We start from the raw sequence: 19,925 nt of genomic DNA, 5'->3' as shown, positions 1-19,925 counted from the left end.
GTTGACTCAGCCTTCCATTCTTCCGAGGTCACTAAGATGAGGAGCCAGATTGTTGGGGGCAATATCTCAGGGGCTGCTCCAAAGCAGTTGAAGGCAGGACAAGAAGCAACAGATGGAAACTAATCAAGGAGAGAAGCAAACTAATCAAGGAGAGAAATTTCCTGACAATGAGAACGATGAATCAGTAGAACAACTTGCCTCCAGAAGATGCAAACGCTCCAACACTGGAAGTTTTTAAGAAGAGGTAAGACAACCATTTGTCTGGAATGGTATAGGGTTTCCTGGCTGAGCAGGGGGTTGGACTAGAAGACCTCCAAGGTCCAGCTGCCAACTCCGTTATTCTGTTAATATATTCATTTTTATTTATTTTATTTATTTACTTTGTCAAACATGTAAAAGATAACATGTATAAGTATAAACATAAATATGGACACAGTAAATGGGTATGAACAGTAGGACAGGGATGGTAGGCACGCTGGTGCGCTTAGGCGCGCCCCATTACAGACCTCTTAGGAATGGGGTGAGGTCATTAGTAGACAGTTTAAGGTTAAAGTCATGGGGATTTGAAGAGGTAACCACAGAGTCAGGTAGTGCATTCCAGGCATTGACCATTCTGTTGCTGAAGTATTTTCTGCAATCGGGTTTTGACACTGTAAACCAGTGGTCTCCAACCTTGGCAATCTTAAGTCTGGAGGACTTCAAATCCCACAATTCTGGGAGTTGAAGTCCTTCAGGCTTAAGGTTGCCAAGGTTGGAGACCACTGCTGTAAACCACCCAGAGAGTGCTGTAAAGCAGTATATAAGTGCTATTGCTATTTATGACCGTGGCATTCACTTAACAACCACCACAAAAAAACACCTCATAAAATGGTTCCACCACAAAACCGCGTTCGACTAAACCGCGCTCGACTAAACCGCGTAGCTGACGTCATCAACAGGGCGACAACAGCACGGAGACAGAAGCACGCTGTAAACATTAAACCTAAAATTAACCCCTAAACCTAACCCCCCTAAACCTAATCCTAAACCTAATCCTAAACCTAACCCTAAACCTAACCCTTAACCTAACCCTAACCCTAATCCTAACCCTTAACCTAACCCTAAAGCTAACCCTAAAGCTAACCCTTACCTTAAGTTGAATCGGCTTGCTTTCAAAGCACTATTTAAAGCGCCCTTCTTTCTCCGCACTCGCTGTTGTCGCCCTGTTGATGACGTCAGCGACACGGTTTAATCGGGCGCAGCTTAGTCGAGCGCGGTTTTGTCATGCTATGCATAAAATAAGGCTCAGTCATGTCATAACCTACTTAATGACCACAACTGACATCCAAAATTGCAAGCTCAATTAAGATTGTTAAGTGAAGGTCTGCCTGTACCATTGTTAATATTTCTAAAATTAGTGCAGGCCAAGCCAGTGCACGCGCACACACTCACTCACACACACACACACACACACACGCACACACCATTGTGCGAATCAATTAGACATGCAAAAGTTTTGAAAAAAATCACGGATATGGACTCCGAGCTCAAACTTCAGGTGCACTTACTCTGTAGCTGAAGGTACATTGTCCGATGCGGCAGATCCCATGGGCTCGTCCCGAAATTTTTCACTCGGCAAAGGCGGCGGCAAAAAATCCACGTCTTTTTTCTTTGGAACCTTGTAATATTTCCACATGGAATCTGCGTCTTCTTCCTCCAAGTTCACTGCGGCGCCGACGTACATGGTGGGCTCTACGACATCGGGAAACGTAGCTGGGAAATTCTGGGATAACCCTTCTATCCTATCTTCCATGGCTTTTGAAGGAACCAAAGGATCGGGAGTCGACATTTGATAGAAATGTTGGCTCTGGGGCGTGGAAGGCGTTTTGGTTGCCCCCTCCTCCGCCGCATCGCATGGGTGGGGACTGAGGGGCGGTGGCTGCGGGGAACTGGCAATTTCCGCGGGGTGCATCTGAGGTGTCTTTGCGACCTCGTTAGTTCTGAGGTTTGAAAACCTCACTTGGCTGTCGGTAGTGGGGATTACCAGCCGCTGATTGGCGGAGTCGGCCTCCAGGATAACCTTGTCGCTGATGGACACTCGATGGTGAAACGGGGTTAAGGGACGTTTTTGGGGTTTGTCTCCTTTCTCTTGCTTCTCGTTGGCCTTGTGCTTGGTCGCTGGCTGGGGTTGCTGGCCGGCGGGAGGCACCGGCCCCTGCTGAACTGCGAGCCTCGGTTTGAGACTTTTGTGCCTGAAGGGAGGTAGAAAGATAACGGAGATATAGGTCATCCACATTTCAGCTGCCAAATCCCACGAGTTAAATAAACAGGTCACAAAAGGGAAACCAATCAACGGATACATAAGCATAAACACTGAGCCAGGAGGGCTGTTTTTCTTCACTGCTAATTAGAGCTATGAGTAGGGAGAGAGAATGAAATTGTGCTTTTCCCCCCTATTTGCAGCTCTTCACAGTACTAACCGTAACGTTCTACCGGGCAGGTAGTCCTCGACTTACAACTGTTTAGTGACCATTCGAAGCTACAACGGCACTGAAAAAAAAGTAACTTATGACCATTTTTCACAGTTATGACCGTTGCAGCATCCCCGTGGTCACGTGATTTACGTCCAGTTCACAGTTGTGACTCTGGCAGTGTCCCCGGATAATGTGATCGTATTTTGCGATCCTCCGACAAGCAAAATCAACGGGGAAGACACATTCGTTTAACAACCGTGTTACTAATGTAACAGCTGCAGGGATTCACTTAACAAATGGGGTAGGAATGGATGTAAAAGGGGGCAAAATTCACTTAACAGATTTCTCACTTAGCAACATAAATTCTGGGCTCAATTGTTGCTCTACGGCGAGGACTACCTGCAGCGGAGTTCCCAAATTTGAACTTGTGTTTCAGCCCTGCAAAGTTGAGTGGAGGCCATTTCTTCGTTAATAAGGAGACAATATCAGCTAATTACCTTATTTATAGACAAGCTGAAGATGGGGCGAAAGAATTATAATTTGGACCAGGCACATGTTTATTTATAACAGATCATAAATATAAAGGTGTTATAGATACCGGTTATCTGTAATGCCTGGTCTTTGCAAATGTACTTCAAATCACAATTTTACGGATTTTAAGGGTAAGACGCACTGGAGGATAAGACGCACCAAGATTTTGAAGAGTTTTTCTACTCTGCAGGCCTCCCAAACCCTCTTTACGCCTCATTTTTTGTGAAAAACGGTGCATGCAGAGAGATTGAGGGGCCTGCAAAGTGATAATGGGAGCTGGGGGCCAAAAACGAGGAAAAAAATGGGTGGTTTTTCACAAAAATTGGCTTGTTTTTTTGCAAAAAAAAAGGGGGGGCATGCACAGGCTTTGGGAGGCTTGTAGAGTGCTCCTGGGGGCTGGAGGGGCAAAAACGAGCAAAAAAATGCCCTGTTTTTGGTTCATTTTTGCCCTCCCCAGCCCCCAGGAGCACTTTGCAGGCATCCCAAACCCTCTACACATCCATTTTTGCAAAGGGGGCAGGGTTTCGGGAGGCCAAAAATGCTGTATTCAATGTATAAGAAGCACCCAGATTTTCACCCTCTTGGGGGGGGGGGGGGGAAGGTGCATATTATACTCTGAAAAATACAGTAAGTTGTCCCCAACAAGGCAGGTAGGACCAGACAGTAGGCCAAGGAGAAGGGCCCTTCAGAGAGAGATCGTCCTACTTGGGAGAAGGAGTCAAGTAGGGAATTAGTCTGGAATCGATAGTCAGTCACAAAAGGGCAAGGTCCAACACCCCTTGAATACCTTTGAACTTTATCTAGTGTTTTTCCCCCCCGGGGGCAAATTGCCCGTCTGAGAAGATTGCTGTGAAATAGGCATAGAGAAATAAAGTACAGGTAGTTCCTCGACTTACAACCATTCGTTTAGTGACCATTCAAAATTACAAAGGCACTGAAAAATTGTTTAGGATCATTTTTCACGATTCTTGCAGCATCCCCATGGTCACTTGATCAAAATTCCGACGCTTAGGAAGTGGCACGTATTTATGACGGCTGTGCAGTGTCCCAGGGTCACGTGATCACCTTTGGCGGCCTTTCTCACAAGCAAAGTCAATGGGGAAGCCAGATTCCTTTTACAACATGTTACTAACTGAACCATGATGCTGTGATTCACTGAACCTCGATGGCCAGAAAAGTCGTGGAATGGGGCAGAACTCAATTGTCTTTGTAAGTTGAGGACTACCTGTAATTAATTTATATTCTACATGCGTGTGTGGATCTGGTTGTTCCCACCTGGCAGGCCTGCAGTAAAGAAAGACACCTCCCCCCCCAAAAAATACGAAAGAGCACCTAGAGTTCGGTTTGTGCAATGCTGCACACATGAATCCATTTATTTGGGGAGAGAAGGGCCTGTTGTCGTGATGGTGAATCTATGGCATGCATGCCAGAGGTGGCACGAAGAGCCTTCCCTGTGGGCAGATGCGCCATTGCCAGCTGTTCTTCGTGGGCGCTGGAGCACCGGAAAACGGCCCGAAAAACGGCCTGAGAACAGCCCCCAAAACAGCCCAAAATCTGGCAATGAGCCCCGGCCAGCTGGTCTTTGGTTTTCCAGTGTCCCAGCATGCGCACATGCATGTGAATACAGCGTGTTCCGCTTTGGGCACTTGGTGCTGAAAAGGTTTCCCATCCCTGGCCTATTGCATGTAATGTGAACATAGCAACTGTGTTTGGTTAACCCAGGTTTCGGGTTTCACAGGTTGCCTGAACCCGGTCAGAGTGGTAGACGACAGGTGCAGCCGCAAACAGGCCTGACGTCAATATGTGACAGAAGAGGACAAGACAGGGCCAACTGGGACTGGCTCTGCTCACCACAGCCTTCTCTCTTTCTTTCTTTCTTTCTTTCTTTCTTTCTTTCTTTCTTTCTTTCTTTCTTTCTTTCTTTCTTTCTTTCTTTCTTTCTTTCTTTCTCCCTCCCTCTCTCTCTTTCCTCTTCTTGACATATCTAATATAGTCAGAGGGCAGCCAGCTGGAAATGTACGTAATTACAGATGCTCATTTTATTCCTCTCAGTAGAAATATTCTTAACAAAGTGATGCAGGGTCACCCTTAGGGGCCTTGTCAAGAGCATAAAATCCAGGGTTTAAAATTACCCAGCTGCACTCCTGCGTCATAAAGAGATTTACAACCAAGACAAAACAGGAAGAGAGGAGGCTGTCGGAATACCCGGCTTTCGTTCTTGTCCCCCTTCCTTCCTTCTTTCCTTCTGAGTTGAAAGGGTTAGTACAGGGGTCAGCAAACTGCGGCTCTGGAGCCGCATGTGGGTCTTTCCTCCCTCTGCTGTGGCTCCCTCACTGGTCGGCGCCACAATGTCGAGAGGAGCTTCTGGTGGTGGTGGGGGGAGAGAAGCACAGTGCGCCAGGAGAAGACTCTATGGCAAGGGGGGGGGAGGGTTTTCCAGTCGTCTCCACAATTGATAGGGCTTTCAGTTATGACAGGTAGAGGAAAAAGGATGCCGCGCTAGGAGGAGACTCTATGATGGGGGAACTGAACTTCCGGTCAGCTCCAGAATTGAACAGGGGGCTTCCGGTTAGGACCTTTGTGGCTTCCGGTGTTTCCTTTTCGGTGGGAAACGGGTCCAAATGGCTCTTTGAGTGTTTAGGTTTGCTGACCCCTAGGTTAGTAAGAGTAAGGTTCTACATTTAGGCAACAAAAACGAAATGCACAGGTACAGTATAGGTACCTTGCTCAATAGTAGTAACTGTGAGGGGGATCTTGGAGTCCTAGTGGACAACCATTTTAAATATGAGCCAGCCGTGTGCAGCAGCTGCCAAAAAAGCCAACACAGTTCTAGGCTGCATAAACAGAGGGATAGAATCAAGATCACGTGAAGGGTAAATACCACTTTATAAGACCTTGGTAAGACCACACTTGGAATATTTGCATTCAGTTTTGGTCGCCATGATGTAGAAAAGATGTGGAGACTCTAGAAAGAGTGCAGAGAAGAGCAACAAAGGATTAGGGGACTGGAGACTAAAACATATGAAGAACGGTTGCAGGAACTGGATATGTCTAGTTGAATGAAAAGAAGGACCAGGGGAGACATGATAGCAGTCTTCCAATATCTCAGGGGTTGCCACAAAGAAGAGGGAGTCAAACTGTTCTCCAAAGCACCTGAGGGGTGGAAACTAATCAAGGAGAGAAGCAACTTAGAACTAAGAAGAAATTTCCTGATAGAACAATGAATCGGTGGAACAACTTGCCTCCAGAAGTTGTGAATGCCCCAACACTGGAAGTCTTTAAGAAGATGTTGTATAGCCATTTGTCTGAAACAGTATAGGGTTTCCTACCTAGGCAGGGGATTTGACTAGAAGACCTCCAAGGTCCCTTCCAACTCTGCTATTGTATTGTATTGTATTGTATTGTATTGTATTGTATTGTATTGTATTGTATTGTATTGTATTGTGGAAAGAAACAAGGATCAATGAAGGAAGTCAATAAAGCCCAAAAATAGTAGTTAAGGAGATTTAACATATGCACTCAAGAGAGTTTAAATTTACTAGAGATAATCACCCAATATAGTAGATGAGTAAAATAAGAGGGTTAGGGATCGCGTGATTCATTTAACAACTGCCACGATTCGCTTAACAACTGTGGCAAGGTAGGTCATAAAATGGAGCGAAACTCCCTTCACAACTGTCCTGCTTAGTAAAGGAATATTTGGACTCAACTGTCGTCATAAGCTACCAGTTACCTGTTTGTCTCATATCTTACTTTGAGAAATTGACACATTTAAATTGATTGTGCTGGCAAGCCATTAGCTTCTTATTGTTTCATTATTTCATACAATGGACCCTAAAAGGTCTCTGCCTGTTTTCAACTATCAGGTTCGGTTGTGGCCAGCGGAGTTGGCGCCAGACTCAGACAGTGAGGAGGTTGGAGAGGAACATGGGCCAGTCCTGGAGTCTGGGGAAGGCTCTGCGTTGGAGGCAGAGAGGGGGCCAGGGCCATCTGGCAGTTATCAGCTGCCTTCGGAGTCAAAGATCAGTGGGGCAGAAGAACAGCTGGAACCTGTTCCCGATGTGCACATGCGCAGCGCCGCCAAGAGAAGGGAACAGCTAAGGAACAAGGGTTGACTCGTGAGTAAAGCCACGGGTGGACAGTGAATGGCCCCTCCCATATGAAATAAAAGAGGAGCGAAAGGGGAGGGGAGTTTGCAGGAGACAGTTAGTTCAATTCATTAGGGGGAAGATCTGTTCCTGACTTCTTGCCATGTAATTGCTGCTACAGCGTGGTGTTTAGAAGATATCGGCCTGGCAGCTCCCCAAGCCTGATAAAGGTCTGTGGTTGTGAAATCCCTTGAAAGACTGTTGGCCGGGAATTTGCTGGAGTGGAATTCCCTTTAACCTAAATAAAAGAGGTTTTATTGGGATGAGGAGTTGGCTTCGTGCTTTTGGGAAGCCTCGGTCAGAACAGGTTCTCCTACCTGGAACATGTGCAATTGGCCCTCTGTGCAGCTTCAACGAAGTCCCAAAATCCCATTTTCTCAATCGTCTCCTCTTCACATAAGCCATTTGATGTAGCAGAATACTTCCTTCTACATTGCATTCAAGGAAAAAAAAAACATTTTTAAGTATGGGAAAATATATTTTAAAAGGCACTAAACTACTACTGGTCTTCTATGGCTCTACTGGAACTGAAATTTCCAGTTTGCTAACTAGGAATTCTAGGACTTAACCTCCATTCGTTTAGAAGCTATCATGTGTGGTGTGTTATGATAACACGAGAACCAAGTGTTTGTGGAGGGACCTCTTCCTGACGAGCCCATAACAAAAAAATTATCACCCAAGTATATATCATTTACCACTGTTTTTTTATTGTGAACAATTAAATTATATAAGTAAATACTAACAAAAATATTGTAAGACTTCAATTCCTCGGAATAGTCACAATGTATAATCAAATTAAATAATTGCAAACAAGCACTTTGTAGTTAGCTTGTGATGCCTGTGACAGTCGATGGAAGAGGATATTTGTAGTCCAGGGGTGAACTGTGGAGTCCTTGGTGCTCTCCAAGCTTTGGTTGTTTTCTTGAAGATGTTTCCTTACCAAACTAGGCTACATCATCAGCGATACAAGAGGGAGTGGGGTTTGCTCTCTGTTTGCCCTGTCAGTGTTGGTGGGAGTGCCCTTAGGTGGTTCTTTGATTAGGCTGTTGTTTAATGTTTGATTGCTTGTCTTAGTTGGTTGTTCGTTGATTGGGATATTGTTTACTGCTTGATTGTTGGTTTGGTGTTAATCCTGGTGTTATTTTCCGATTGTTAATTATACTGGCCAACCAAGCTCAGAAAGCACCAAGGACCGCAAAGAATATGGTCCTGTCTAAGCTAAGGATGCGGGGACTTAGGGATGTGGTGGCTCAGTGGTTGATCAGAAAGGTTGGCAGTTCGGTGGTTTGAATCCCTGCGCTGCGTAATGGAGTGAGCTTCCGTTACTTGTCCCAGCTTCTGCCAACCACAATTGTTGGAAAGCATTCAAAAATGCAAGTAGAAAAAGTAGGAACCACCTTTGGTGGGAAGGTAACAGTGTTACCTTTGGCATTTAGTCATGTTGGCCACATGACCACGGAGACATCTTTGGACAGCGCTGGCTCTTCGGCTTTGAAACGGGGATGAGCACTGCCCCTAGAGTTGGAAACAACTCTAGGGGTGCATATGTGCGAGCGGAACCTTTATCTTTATCTTAAGCTAAGGACATCATTCTGGGAGAAAAGCGGTGTCCCATTTGGGGGGAATGAGGAAGGCATGCTATTATTATTGTTATTATTATGACATCTAAGATTTGGGTTGGCCTTCCTCTAGAAATCAGACTGGCTTTCATGTTAACAGCCGTCCAGAAGCTAAGGAAGAGCTTTTGGGATGTCATTATGGTTACAATTATTCTGTCCTAGTTGGTATTGTTGGTTTTCACCTGAAAACTAATTTTGGGTTTATAGTCTTTTGTGGGATAAGTGTATTTGCTTACTTCAAATGTTTGATAGTAATTATCTTTCTTCATTGTATGTAATGTCATAATCCACTAGGAGCCAGAATGATTTGGCAGCATGGAAATTTAATTCAATAATTATTATGGATATTTATTAGCCTCTTAATATCACAAGGTATTTACTGGGAATTTCCGTGTCACTGTTTTAATTATCAAAGAACTTTAGCATCTCCGTGACTTACAGTCAGGCTCCCCAAAGCACTTGGCTGATCAAACTTAGAAAAAGAATAGCGGAATAATCCTGAGCTAGCAAATCAATTATTAAGCTTTAGATAATCCATGTGAGTTTCCTAACTTTTTGGAAGCTGGTGGGTATTATTTCAATTTAGATCCGTACCTACAATGCAGAAAGAAGCCGGCGGTATTTTCTTCCTATCCCATATGGATCCACTGAGCTACATTTTGACGTTCTTACCAAATGTCAAAAATAAAATAAAACCTTGACCCCTTCCAGTCGGGCTTCAGACCTGGTTACAGCACAGAAACCGCTTTGGTCGCATTGACCGATGATCTCTGGAGAGCCAGGGATGGAGGCCACGCCTCCATCATGGTTCTCCTTGATCTCTCGGCGGCTTTCGATACCATCGACCATGGTATCCTTCTGCGACGACTGCGGGAGGTGGGGGTGGGAGGCACTGTCTTACAGTGGTTCTCCTCCTACCTCTTGGACAGGTCGCAGTCGGTGTTAGTTGGGGGGCAGAGATCGACCCCTAGGCCCCTAACATATGGGGTGCCGCAGGGTTCGGTCTTATCCCCCCTACTATTCAACATCTACATGAAACCGCTGGGCGAGATCATTCGGAGGCACGGGATAAGATACCACCAATATGCGGACAATACGCAGTTGTATCTGTCCGCCCCGTGCCAACTCAATGAAGCGGTGGACGTAATGAACCGGGGTCTTGAAGCCGTTAGGGACTGGATGAGGGCTAACAAGCTTGTACTCAACCCGGAGAAGACCGAGTGGTTGTTGTGTTTCCCTCACAATAATTTGGTTAGTGCTCCATCACTCAGGCTGGGGGGTCAAATTTTATACCCCTCAGATAGGGTTCGCAACTTGGGAGTCCTCCTGGACCCACAGCTGACCTTCGACCACCATCTGACGGCTGTGACCAGGGGGGCATTTGCCCAGGTTCGCCTGGTGCGCCAGTTGCGACCCTACCTGAACCGGGAGGCTCTCACAACAGTCACTCGGGCCCTTGTGACCTCTAGGCTGGAATACTGCAACGTGCTCTACATGGGGCTGCCCTTGAAGAGCATCCGGCGACTTCAGCTAGTCCAGAATGCGGCCGCGCGAGTGATTGTGGGTGCACCTCGGTTCGCCCACATAACACCTATCCTCCGCGAGCTGCGCTGGCTACCTGTTGATCTCCGGGTGCGCTTCAAGGTCCTACTTACCACCCATAAAGCCCTTCATGGCAGTGGATCTGCGTACTTGAGAGACCGCCTCCTGCCAATTACCTCCTCGCGACCTATTCGATCGCACAGATTAGGCCTCCTCCGAGTTCCATCTGCCAGTCAGTGTCGACTGGCAACTACGCGGAGGAGAGCCTTTTCAGTAGTAGCTCCGACCCTATGGAACGATCTCCCCGTGGAGATTTGTACCCTCACCACCCTCCAGACCTTCCGCGCAGCCCTTAAGACCTGGCTATCCCGTCAGGCCTGGGGATAAAGATCGTAATCTGTCCCCACCCGAATGATGAATATTGTGTTTTATTTTTACTTGCACTGTTTTCATGTTTATTGTTTTATTGTCTTGTATCCCCTTCCCTATAAATTGTAAGCCGCCCTGAGTCCCCTCAGGGAAAAGGGCGGCCTATAAATAATAAACTCATAAACTCATAAAACCACCTACTTGGTCAGTGCTCTGTTCATATTGCATTCTTGCCAAACTCTGTCAACCACCTGATTGGCCAGCTTTCGAGGGATCCTCCCCCCGTGGTGATTAGTGCTGTCACAACTGAACACATCGGAAACTGAAGACAGCTTGACCCACTTCTGAGCTGAACGAGCATCAACTGAAAAAGGAAGCCAGAGCAGAAGACATCTCATTATTATATTGTATCTACCCCGTAATCCGCTAAACCAGAAAGGAAAATCTATACAGCTCTGGTCAGTGAGACATAGTGATTTATGCATTTAGAAAGCAAGTCAAAGCTAACAACCACAGCATTTTAGGACATTGTGTGAATGCAAGCTTAAGCAGAAGCCTCAAAGTTTTATTAAGTACGCACCCCACCCCACCCGCATCAAAAACTTAGTCCTTCGTTGACAATAAGTACACAAAAGCATCCACAAGGAAAAAAATAACTTGATTGGGTTTACAGGTAGTTCTCGACTTACGATCACAACTGGGCCCAACCTTTTCTGTTGCTAAGCAAGACATTTGTTAAGTGAGTCTTGCCCCATTTTACAAACTATCTTGCCACAGTTGTTAAGTGAATCACTGCAGTTGTTCAGTTAAGTGGCATGATCCACACTGGTGCACTGATTAGAGTTGCAGTACCGCAGGCTACTTTCTGCTGACTGATGGCTGCCTGCAATTTGGCAGTTCAAATCTCACCAGGCTCAAGGTTGCCTCAGCCTTCCATCCTTCCGAGGTGAGTAAAATGAGGACCCCAAAAGTGTTGGGGGCAATATGCTGACTTTGTAAACCGCTTAGAGAGGGCTGTAAAGCACTATAAAGCAGTATATCTAAGTGCTGTTGCTATGGGCTGCTAAGTGAAACTGGCTTCCCCACTGACTTTGCATGTCCGAAAGTCACAATAGGTTACTACATGATCACAGGGCACTGCAGCCGTCATAAATGAGTCAGTTGCCAATAGAATAGAATAGAGGGACCTTGGAGGTCTTCTAGTCCAACCCCCTGCTTTGGCAGGAAACCCTACACCACTTCAGACAAGTGGTTGTCCAATCTCGTCTTAAAAACTTCCAGTGTTGGAGCATTCACTACTTCTGGAGGCAAATTGTTCCACTGAGCCAAGCTCTTGAATTTTTTATCATGTGACTCAGGGGATGGAAAATGATCAAAAGTCACTTTTGTCAGTGCTGTTATAACTTTGAATGATCCTTAAATGAACTGTTGTAAATCCAGGACTACCTGTATCTTAATAAAATTAGAACAGAACAGAACAGAACAGAACAACAGAGTTGGAAGGGACCTTGGAGGTCTTCTAGTCCAACCCCCTGCTCAGGTAGGAAGCCCTATACCATTTCAGACTAATGGTTATCCAATCTCTTCTTAAAAACTTCCAGTGTTGGAGCACTCACACCTTCTGGAGGCAATAGCTCCACTGTTTAATTGTGTTAACTGCCCGGAAATTTCTTCTTAGTCCTAGGTTGCTTCTCTCCTTGATTTAGTTTCCATCCATTGCTTCTTGTCCTCAGGTGCTTTGGAGAATAGGTTGACCCCCCCCCCCCTCTTCTCTGTACTTCCCTCAAGTACTGGAAGTTTGCTATAGCAATAGCAATAGCAGTTAGACTTATATACCGCTTCATAGGGCTTTCAGCCCTCTCTAAGCGGTTTACAGAGTCAGCATATTGCCCCCACAGTCTGGGTCCTCATTTCACCCACCTCGGAAGGATGGAAGGCTTTGTCAACCCTGAGCCGGTGAGATTTGAACAGCCGAACTGCAGAACTGCAGTCAGCTGAAGTAGCCTGCAGTGCTGCATTTAACCACTGCGCCACCTCGGCTCCATATCATGTCACCCCTAGTCCTTCTTTTTATTAAACTAGACAATACCCAATTCCCGCAACCGTTCTTTATATCAAGAGTCCCCAAATCCCGGTCTGTGGATCAGCACCAGTCCGTGGCATGCCAGAAACAGGGCCACGCAAACAAGCGAAGTCCCATCTGCAGGATCCAGGCAGCCTGCGAAACCACGCTCCCTCCAGTCCACGGAAAGATCTTTCTCCACCGAACCAGTTCCTGGTGCCCAAAAGATTGGGAGGCCGCCGCTTTATATGTTTTAGCCTCCCTAATCATCTTTGTTGCTTTTTTACAACACAAAGCATATATGTTGAATGTATTACACGTCACTGTGGCAGCTTTACTAGATATTACCGGTCCTCACATGCACTCTAAGCATCAGGATAAAAGAACTCCCCAATAGTTGGAAGTTCTTCTACTCTGGAGATTCAAAAGACAAATTTTAAGAGCGGTCCATTCTGATAGGTCAATAATTGTTTTTACTCTACCTGTCTGAACTTCTTCTGGGGAGGTCGGTGGCGTGAGAGTAACTGAGGAAATAGCTGGATCTCTCGTGGAAACAGGCACTTGATGGACACCCAAACAGTTGCTTGCACCAGCAGTGCTAGGAACGGGAATGTCTGTCTGAGGAACCAGAACGAAGCAGGCTGGGTAGACCATTCGCACACCAGCTTCAGAGTGGGAGGGAAAAAGAAAACAGTGATTTATTTCACAATCCAGTTGAGTTACAGATACACTAGCAGACATTACTGCATTTTTCAGAGTAAAAGACGCCCCGAAGTATAAGACGCACCTAGCTTTTGGGGAGGAAAACAAGGGAAAAATATCTGCCTCTGCCTCCCAGCAATTTGCCTCCTTGCAACAAACAGCAAACAGCGCAGACAATATACACTCTTTGTAGGGTTACATTTCAGACTATACTTGTACAGATGCTGTTAAAATCGATGTGCTTTCTGGAAGTATAGTTATTCTCCGCTATTTAAAAGAATAGCAGTTTTTAAAACAATAGCACGGGGCCTCTTCAGATCAAGCATTTATTTTAAAAAATCTTCTTCATTTTGTTAAGCTGTCTAGAACAATAATAAAGCAGTCTTTAAAAAAATGTCTAATAATCTGAACATTCTATAGGCATTTGCAGTTGTTGACTTACCTCCTTGCAGCAAACAGCCTGATTAGCACAAGAAAAAAAAATCTGCCTCCCAGCAATTTGCCTGGTGGAGCAAACAGCAAGTTTCCCTTTCAATTTCTCCCGATCATCAGCTGTTTCAGGCTGCAGGGATTCCTATAGCTTATTGAAGCCTCTGGAAGCTCCAGTTTGCTGCAAAGAGGTAAATTGCTGGGAGGCAGAGGCCAAAGGGTTGCGGCTGGTGGGTGGGTGGGACTACATTCAGTGTATAAGATGCCCCCAAATTTTCACCCTCTTTTAGGGAGGGAAAAGGTGTGTCTTATACTCCGAAAAATATAGTATATAGCAGTGTATGCGAACCTTTTCGACACCAAGTGAGTGCATGTGCGTGCAACCCAGAGGTCACGCACGTGCCGGAAAATGAACTTCTGATTTCCGGCGCATGCCAGCTAGTCTTCTGGTTACTGGCATGCACATGTAATGTTCAGCTGGCTGGCGCACATGCTCACATCGGAAAACGGAAGACCAGCTCTTCCAGTTTCTGGCACTACCCCACACACGAAGGCCAGCTGATCATTGCACGTGTATACGCAACAGAAACCTGGAAGAGGAACGAGCAACATCGCATGCACCAGGCAACATGGCTCCAGGCGCCACTTCGGGCATGCTTCCCATAGGTTCACCATCACGGTAATAACAGTAATGGGTTTGCACTTATTTCTCCTCCAATGCCAGATGGATCAAGTCTTTTCACTCCCTCTTTAAATCCTCGCTGAGAGTTGTGGGCTTCACCAATGAAACTCAACTATTAGGAAACTTGTTGTGGCTAAGGGCAGTGTGCGAGTCCAGCCATTGTAGCTTATTTTTTAAAAAGCACAAAACAATATTGGTAGCCCTCAACTTGCCATCATTCATTTACTGACTGCTCAAAGTTACAAGGGCACTTAAAAAGTGAGTTATTGCTGTTTTTCACACTTATGACTGCTGCGGCATTCCCCATGATCACATGAGGCACTTGGCAACTGGATTGTATTTATGATGGCTGCAGTGTCACGGGGTCACTGATCATCTTTTGTGACTTTCCGGCCTGGCCTGAATAGAATAAATTAAATTATTAATTTAAATTGTTAATTTAATCCTAAATTTGATTTAAATGGTCAATTGAAGGTTATTGGATTTCCTATTTAATCTTTTTTAACTTTTTGTCATATGTGTTTTTATGTTGTAGGCAGCCCTGAGTCCTTTGGGAGAAGGGGGGCATATAAGTCCAATAAAACCAAACCAAACCAAACTTTGTCACAAGCAAGGGGGGGGGGGGAGAAGGCAGATACATTAAACAATCGTGTTTCTAACTTAACAACTGCAGTGACTAGCTACAACAACAGCAGTGATTCACTTAACAACTGTGGCAAGAAAAGTCATAAAACAGGGCAAAACTCACTTAACAGCTGTCTTGCTTAGCAACAACTGTGGGGCTCAATTTGTGGCCATAAATCAAGAACTATCAGCATTAGTATAACATAAACACAACCAATATGACTGTATAAATATCTCCCAGGACATGAATGAAGACCCTCCTGGTTGACATCTAAAAATGGTAGGAAAATATTCCATCCATCCATCGTTTGTGTGGTGGGTGTGGGTCTGTCTGTCTAAATTTCTATAGATGCCCATCCCAACCAAATTTATTATTTATTTTATTTATTTTATTAATTTGCATGCCGCCCACTCTCAAAGAGACTCAGGGTGGCTGTGATGATTCTGGGCAGCTTACAATTCTAAAATTATAATAGCACTAGCACTTAAGACTTATATACCGCTTCACAGTGCTTCACAGCCCTCTCTTAAGCGGTTCACAACGGGGGGGGGGGATCCAGAAAATAAATACATACAGTACTCAATTTTGTTATATACTTGGGTGAGGGGTTTCCTGGGATTTGGGAGGAAGTTAGGGACTTTTTTCTTTTCTTTTTAAAAGCTGTATTTAAAGCGACATACTACAAGATTCTGGGTGTTTCCCTGCAACTGCAGGAAATTACATTGGGTGTTCATTCTCTAGATATCACTCCTAGTTTCAGCCAAAGCTGAGACTTGGCTTAGATCACATGAACCAAATATACATTTTAGACTAATCAGACAACAGAGGAATCTGCACAAGAACAGTGTCCTCACAGTAAAATCGCATCCTCCCTACCCCACCCCCAGCTCTGGCTTCTTGCTTTCCGTTTCAAAAACTGTACAACAACATTGCACCCATGTGCGCTATTAACTACAAGCTGTGGGATAAGGGACTTTAGACATTTTTTTTCTTTCCTTAGAATCATAGAAAGCCCAGGAGCGGTTTGGAAAATTAAAATTACTGGCGTCTCCATTTAAGTTCAGTAATGCATGGTGTACGGTTTTCTTCAGCTGTGAAACCTGAAACTACCTCTGTTCCCACATCGAAATCCTTGAGGAACTCTCTCATTTTGTCTCTGTCTGGATTACCCACAGAGCAGCAGCTAGGCTAAAAGCATGCTCCTTGTCAGTGACGCAATGTAATTTATCTGCCTTTTTCTGTTCCTCCAACAAAGCTATAAAACTTTTTTTTTTTTTTGACATCTGGGCCGTAAATCCTACTCTACGTTTGGGTCCACAATAATGCCACTCTCCTGTGCCAAGCTACTTAAATTTTAATCCATCTCAATGTCATCTTTTTTTTTTTTGAAAAGTCGCATTGTGCCAAGCAAGCCCGGTGTGGGTGACGACTGTTCCTGACATCCAAAGAGCGGGAAGATTATTCGAGGCAAGACTTCAGACAAGTGCATCTTGATAGTTAATCAAAGCTAAACGAGGACTTCCTTAAATTACTTACATCCTGTTTCTATCATGTTCCCCCACCCCTCTGCAAACTCAGAAAGCTATAAAGGGTTCAACTTCTCCTGGATAATGTTCCACTCCCAAGAACCTTAAAAGAGTGAGTGAATGTTTGACTCTATTTAGAAATCAGCTGCTCAGAATTTAAATAGAGCTCCAAATCAACCACCAACCAAACGACCAACGGATCACACAAGACATTTATAAGCTAAGGAGAATAGGATGAGACCAGCTGATGACGTTACCTAGTCTGGTAATGAAACGTTCAGAAACTAAATTGAAACAAGCTTGGGGGGCAAAATGACTGTCAACTAAAATCCAAGCTTTTGGTATTTTTTAAAATTATTTCTACTTGGACCTTTCGAACCTAATACAAAAAGGGACGCGGCGGCTCAGTAGCTAAGACGCTGAGCTTGTCGATCAGAAACATAGGCAGGTCGGCGGTTCGAATCCCTAGCACCGCGTAACGGAGTGAGCTCCCGTTACTTGTCCCAGCTTCTACCAACCTAGCAGTTAGAAAGCACATAAAAAATGCAAGTAGAAAAATAGGAACCACCTTTGGTGGGATGGCCACAGCATCTTTCGACAGCACTGGCTCTTCGGCTTTGATAAGCACTGCCCCCTAGAGTCGTGAACAACTAGTATGTATGTACAAGGGGAACCTTTACCTTAACCTAATTCAGGAAGTCCTTGACTTACAACCAACAATTGAACGGAAGATTTCCGTTGCCGAATAGGAAAGTTACCACCTTTTTTGCCACAACTGTTCTTAAGTGAATCGCTGTAGTGGTTAAGTTAGTAACACGGTTATTAAGTGAATCTAGATCCCCCCCCCTTGATTTTGCTTGTCGGAAGATTGCAAAAGGGGATCGCGTGACCCCGGGAAACTGCGACCATCGTAAATACATGCCAGTTGCCAAACATCTGAATTTTGATCATGTGACCGTGGGGATGCAGCAATGGTCGTAAATGTGAAAAATGGTCACAACTCCCTTTTTTCAGAGTCATTGTAACTTCAAACCTTCCCTAAATGAGTAGTTGTAAGTTGAGGCTTACCTGTATGTGCTAAATATGGTTTTGTTTACTCAGACTGTAAACAAATATACTGCAAAGCAATATGTTACATACCAGTGGTTCTCAACTTGTGGTCCGTGGACTCCTGAGGGGGACCACAATGTCATCACCGGGGGCGGGGTATTGTTAAATTGGATAGGACTCACTTAACCACTGCCTTGCTTACCAATGGAAAATTTGGCCTCAACTGAGGTGGTAACACAAGGCGTACCTGTATATCTAAATTTTAATAATTCTTGCGGTCTTAAATTTCCAATAATGTGTTTTTTCTGAAAGTGCCAATGAACAAATTTTTATTGTCCTAATGGTGAAATCAAATAGCCAAAATTAGGATTAAATAATGTTTAACTGTAAAAATGAAATTAAAATACTGATCATCTTTTAGAGTTCATCGTTCTTCCTATATTTATATTAGCAAACAAAATTTTGAATCGTCTATATCCACGATGCCGAACCGGTGGCATGCGTGCCAGAAGTAGAACGCAGAGCCCGCTCTGTTGGCGAGGCACACATGAGCAATGGCCAGCTGGTAGTCGGGTTTCTGGTGCATGCATGCGTGTGTTTTCTGGTTTGGGCACCTTGTGCCTAAAAGGTTCGCCATCACTGGTCTGTGTGAACAGTTTGTTTTACATTCCATAACTAGACTCAACCAACATCAAGTTCCCTTCCTAAACGACTTGTCTGAATGGCTATTTTAGACCTACCTTAATTTGCACAAATCTATTATATTGCTTTCTATTTTACAGTTTGCGCCTCATTCTTATTGTGCTCTTTCCTGGCAAAGCCTTTAAGTTCTCCTAATACTACCTTTAAAGCAATTCTAATTCCAGTTAAAATTAAAAACATAATATAATCTCAGAGCCCAGGGATTTATTTATACAACAAAGAGTAATGTGGTGTGTAATTAATTTATTATTGCACAAGCTTTCATGAATTATATATCCATGCAAGTAAGCAGGCAGGGACAAAATAACTGCTATTTTCAGTAGGCAATTAACAGCTCTTAAATCAGTGTGTTTATGACACAATTCTTAACTAAGATAGCTCCAGAGAAGAGGTAGGTAGGTAACAGCATGTTGTGTGTCCTCACAACAAGGCTGCCATGATGGATTGCGAGTCTCCCAACAGCTATTTACAAGAAGGTTTCTGCTTCAGAATACAGGAATATGTAATTGATATTTTTTTTAATGGAAAACTCCTGTACTTTTCTGGATAGACCTCTGTAACTCCTCTGTTGAAGTTACAGGTAATCCTTGACTTATGACTGGCCACTTAGCGACCATTTATAGTTAGAATAGACCCCCAAAACCCGGTTCCAAAATTCTGATGGCAGTAGCAACGGCCCCCAGTGCCCCATGGTTGGCATTTTCTTCCAGTTTTCAGCAAAAACGCCACATGGAAAACAATGGATTCACTTTATGACTGAGGGGGTTCACTTTACGATCACTGCATTCATCTAACGAAGGCCACGAAAAAGCCTTAAAATTGGATCCTGTCGTTTGATTATAATAGGCTTTATAGATGTCATGGCTTAACACCCATTATGGGAAAGCTCCATTGCAGTCGTAGGCAGAGGATTACATGTACTGAGAAGCATATTTCTGAATCAATACCTTTGCTTCATAACCAACTTAATTGCTGCAAAAATCCCCATTGACCTTAAGCATCATTAACTTTCGCAAACGCAGACTACGATAATTTGCTAACCCGTGGAAGGACATTTGACGCTTCTATAAACCATCCTGAAATGATGTTCATTGTTTTATAACTACAGGTTAAGTCCTCAACTTACAACCACAATTGAGTCCAAACTTTCCCTTGCTAAGTGAGACATTTGTGGAGTGGGTTTTACCCCATTTAACGACCTTTGTAGCCACAGTTGTTAAGTGAATCAACCTGCAGTTGTTAAGTTAGTAACAAGGTGGGGGAGTGAATCTGCCTTCTGCACTGACTTTGCTTGTCGGAAGGCCGCACTCGGGGATTGTGTGACCTCAGGAGACTGCAACCGTCATAAATATGAGTCAGTTGCCAAGCCCCTGGATTTTGATCACATGATCATCGGGATGCTACAAGCAGTTGTAATTGCGAAAAAAGGTTATAAAGTAATTCTTCAGTTCCGTTGTAACGTCAAACAGTCACTAAAGAACTGTT

The 19,925-nt window shown here is 44.5% G+C and overlaps 1 protein-coding gene across 3 annotated transcripts in view; it reads right to left on the bottom strand.

Moving 5' to 3' along the window:
- MED13 (mediator complex subunit 13) overlaps positions 1 to 19,925 on the bottom strand; it is a 197,714-nt gene that overhangs the window by 67,638 nt on the left and 110,151 nt on the right. For all 3 annotated transcript variants that reach the window (XM_032216864.1, XM_032216862.1, XM_032216863.1), the window contains 4 exons: positions 13,207 to 13,389; positions 10,864 to 11,026; positions 7,450 to 7,560; positions 1,548 to 2,231 (listed from right to left, as the gene is read on the bottom strand). In XM_032216864.1, coding sequence (XP_032072755.1) covers positions 1,548 to 2,231; positions 7,450 to 7,560; positions 10,864 to 11,026; positions 13,207 to 13,389 — 1,141 coding nt within the window. The remainder of the gene's footprint in view (positions 1 to 1,547; positions 2,232 to 7,449; positions 7,561 to 10,863; positions 11,027 to 13,206; positions 13,390 to 19,925) is intronic.

This window comes from Thamnophis elegans, chromosome 4, assembly GCF_009769535.1.
Source record: "Thamnophis elegans isolate rThaEle1 chromosome 4, rThaEle1.pri, whole genome shotgun sequence".
NCBI lineage: Eukaryota > Metazoa > Chordata > Lepidosauria > Squamata > Colubridae > Thamnophis > Thamnophis elegans.
Note: the sequence above shows the minus strand (reverse complement) of the source record. Positions and strands in the feature narration are given on the sequence as shown.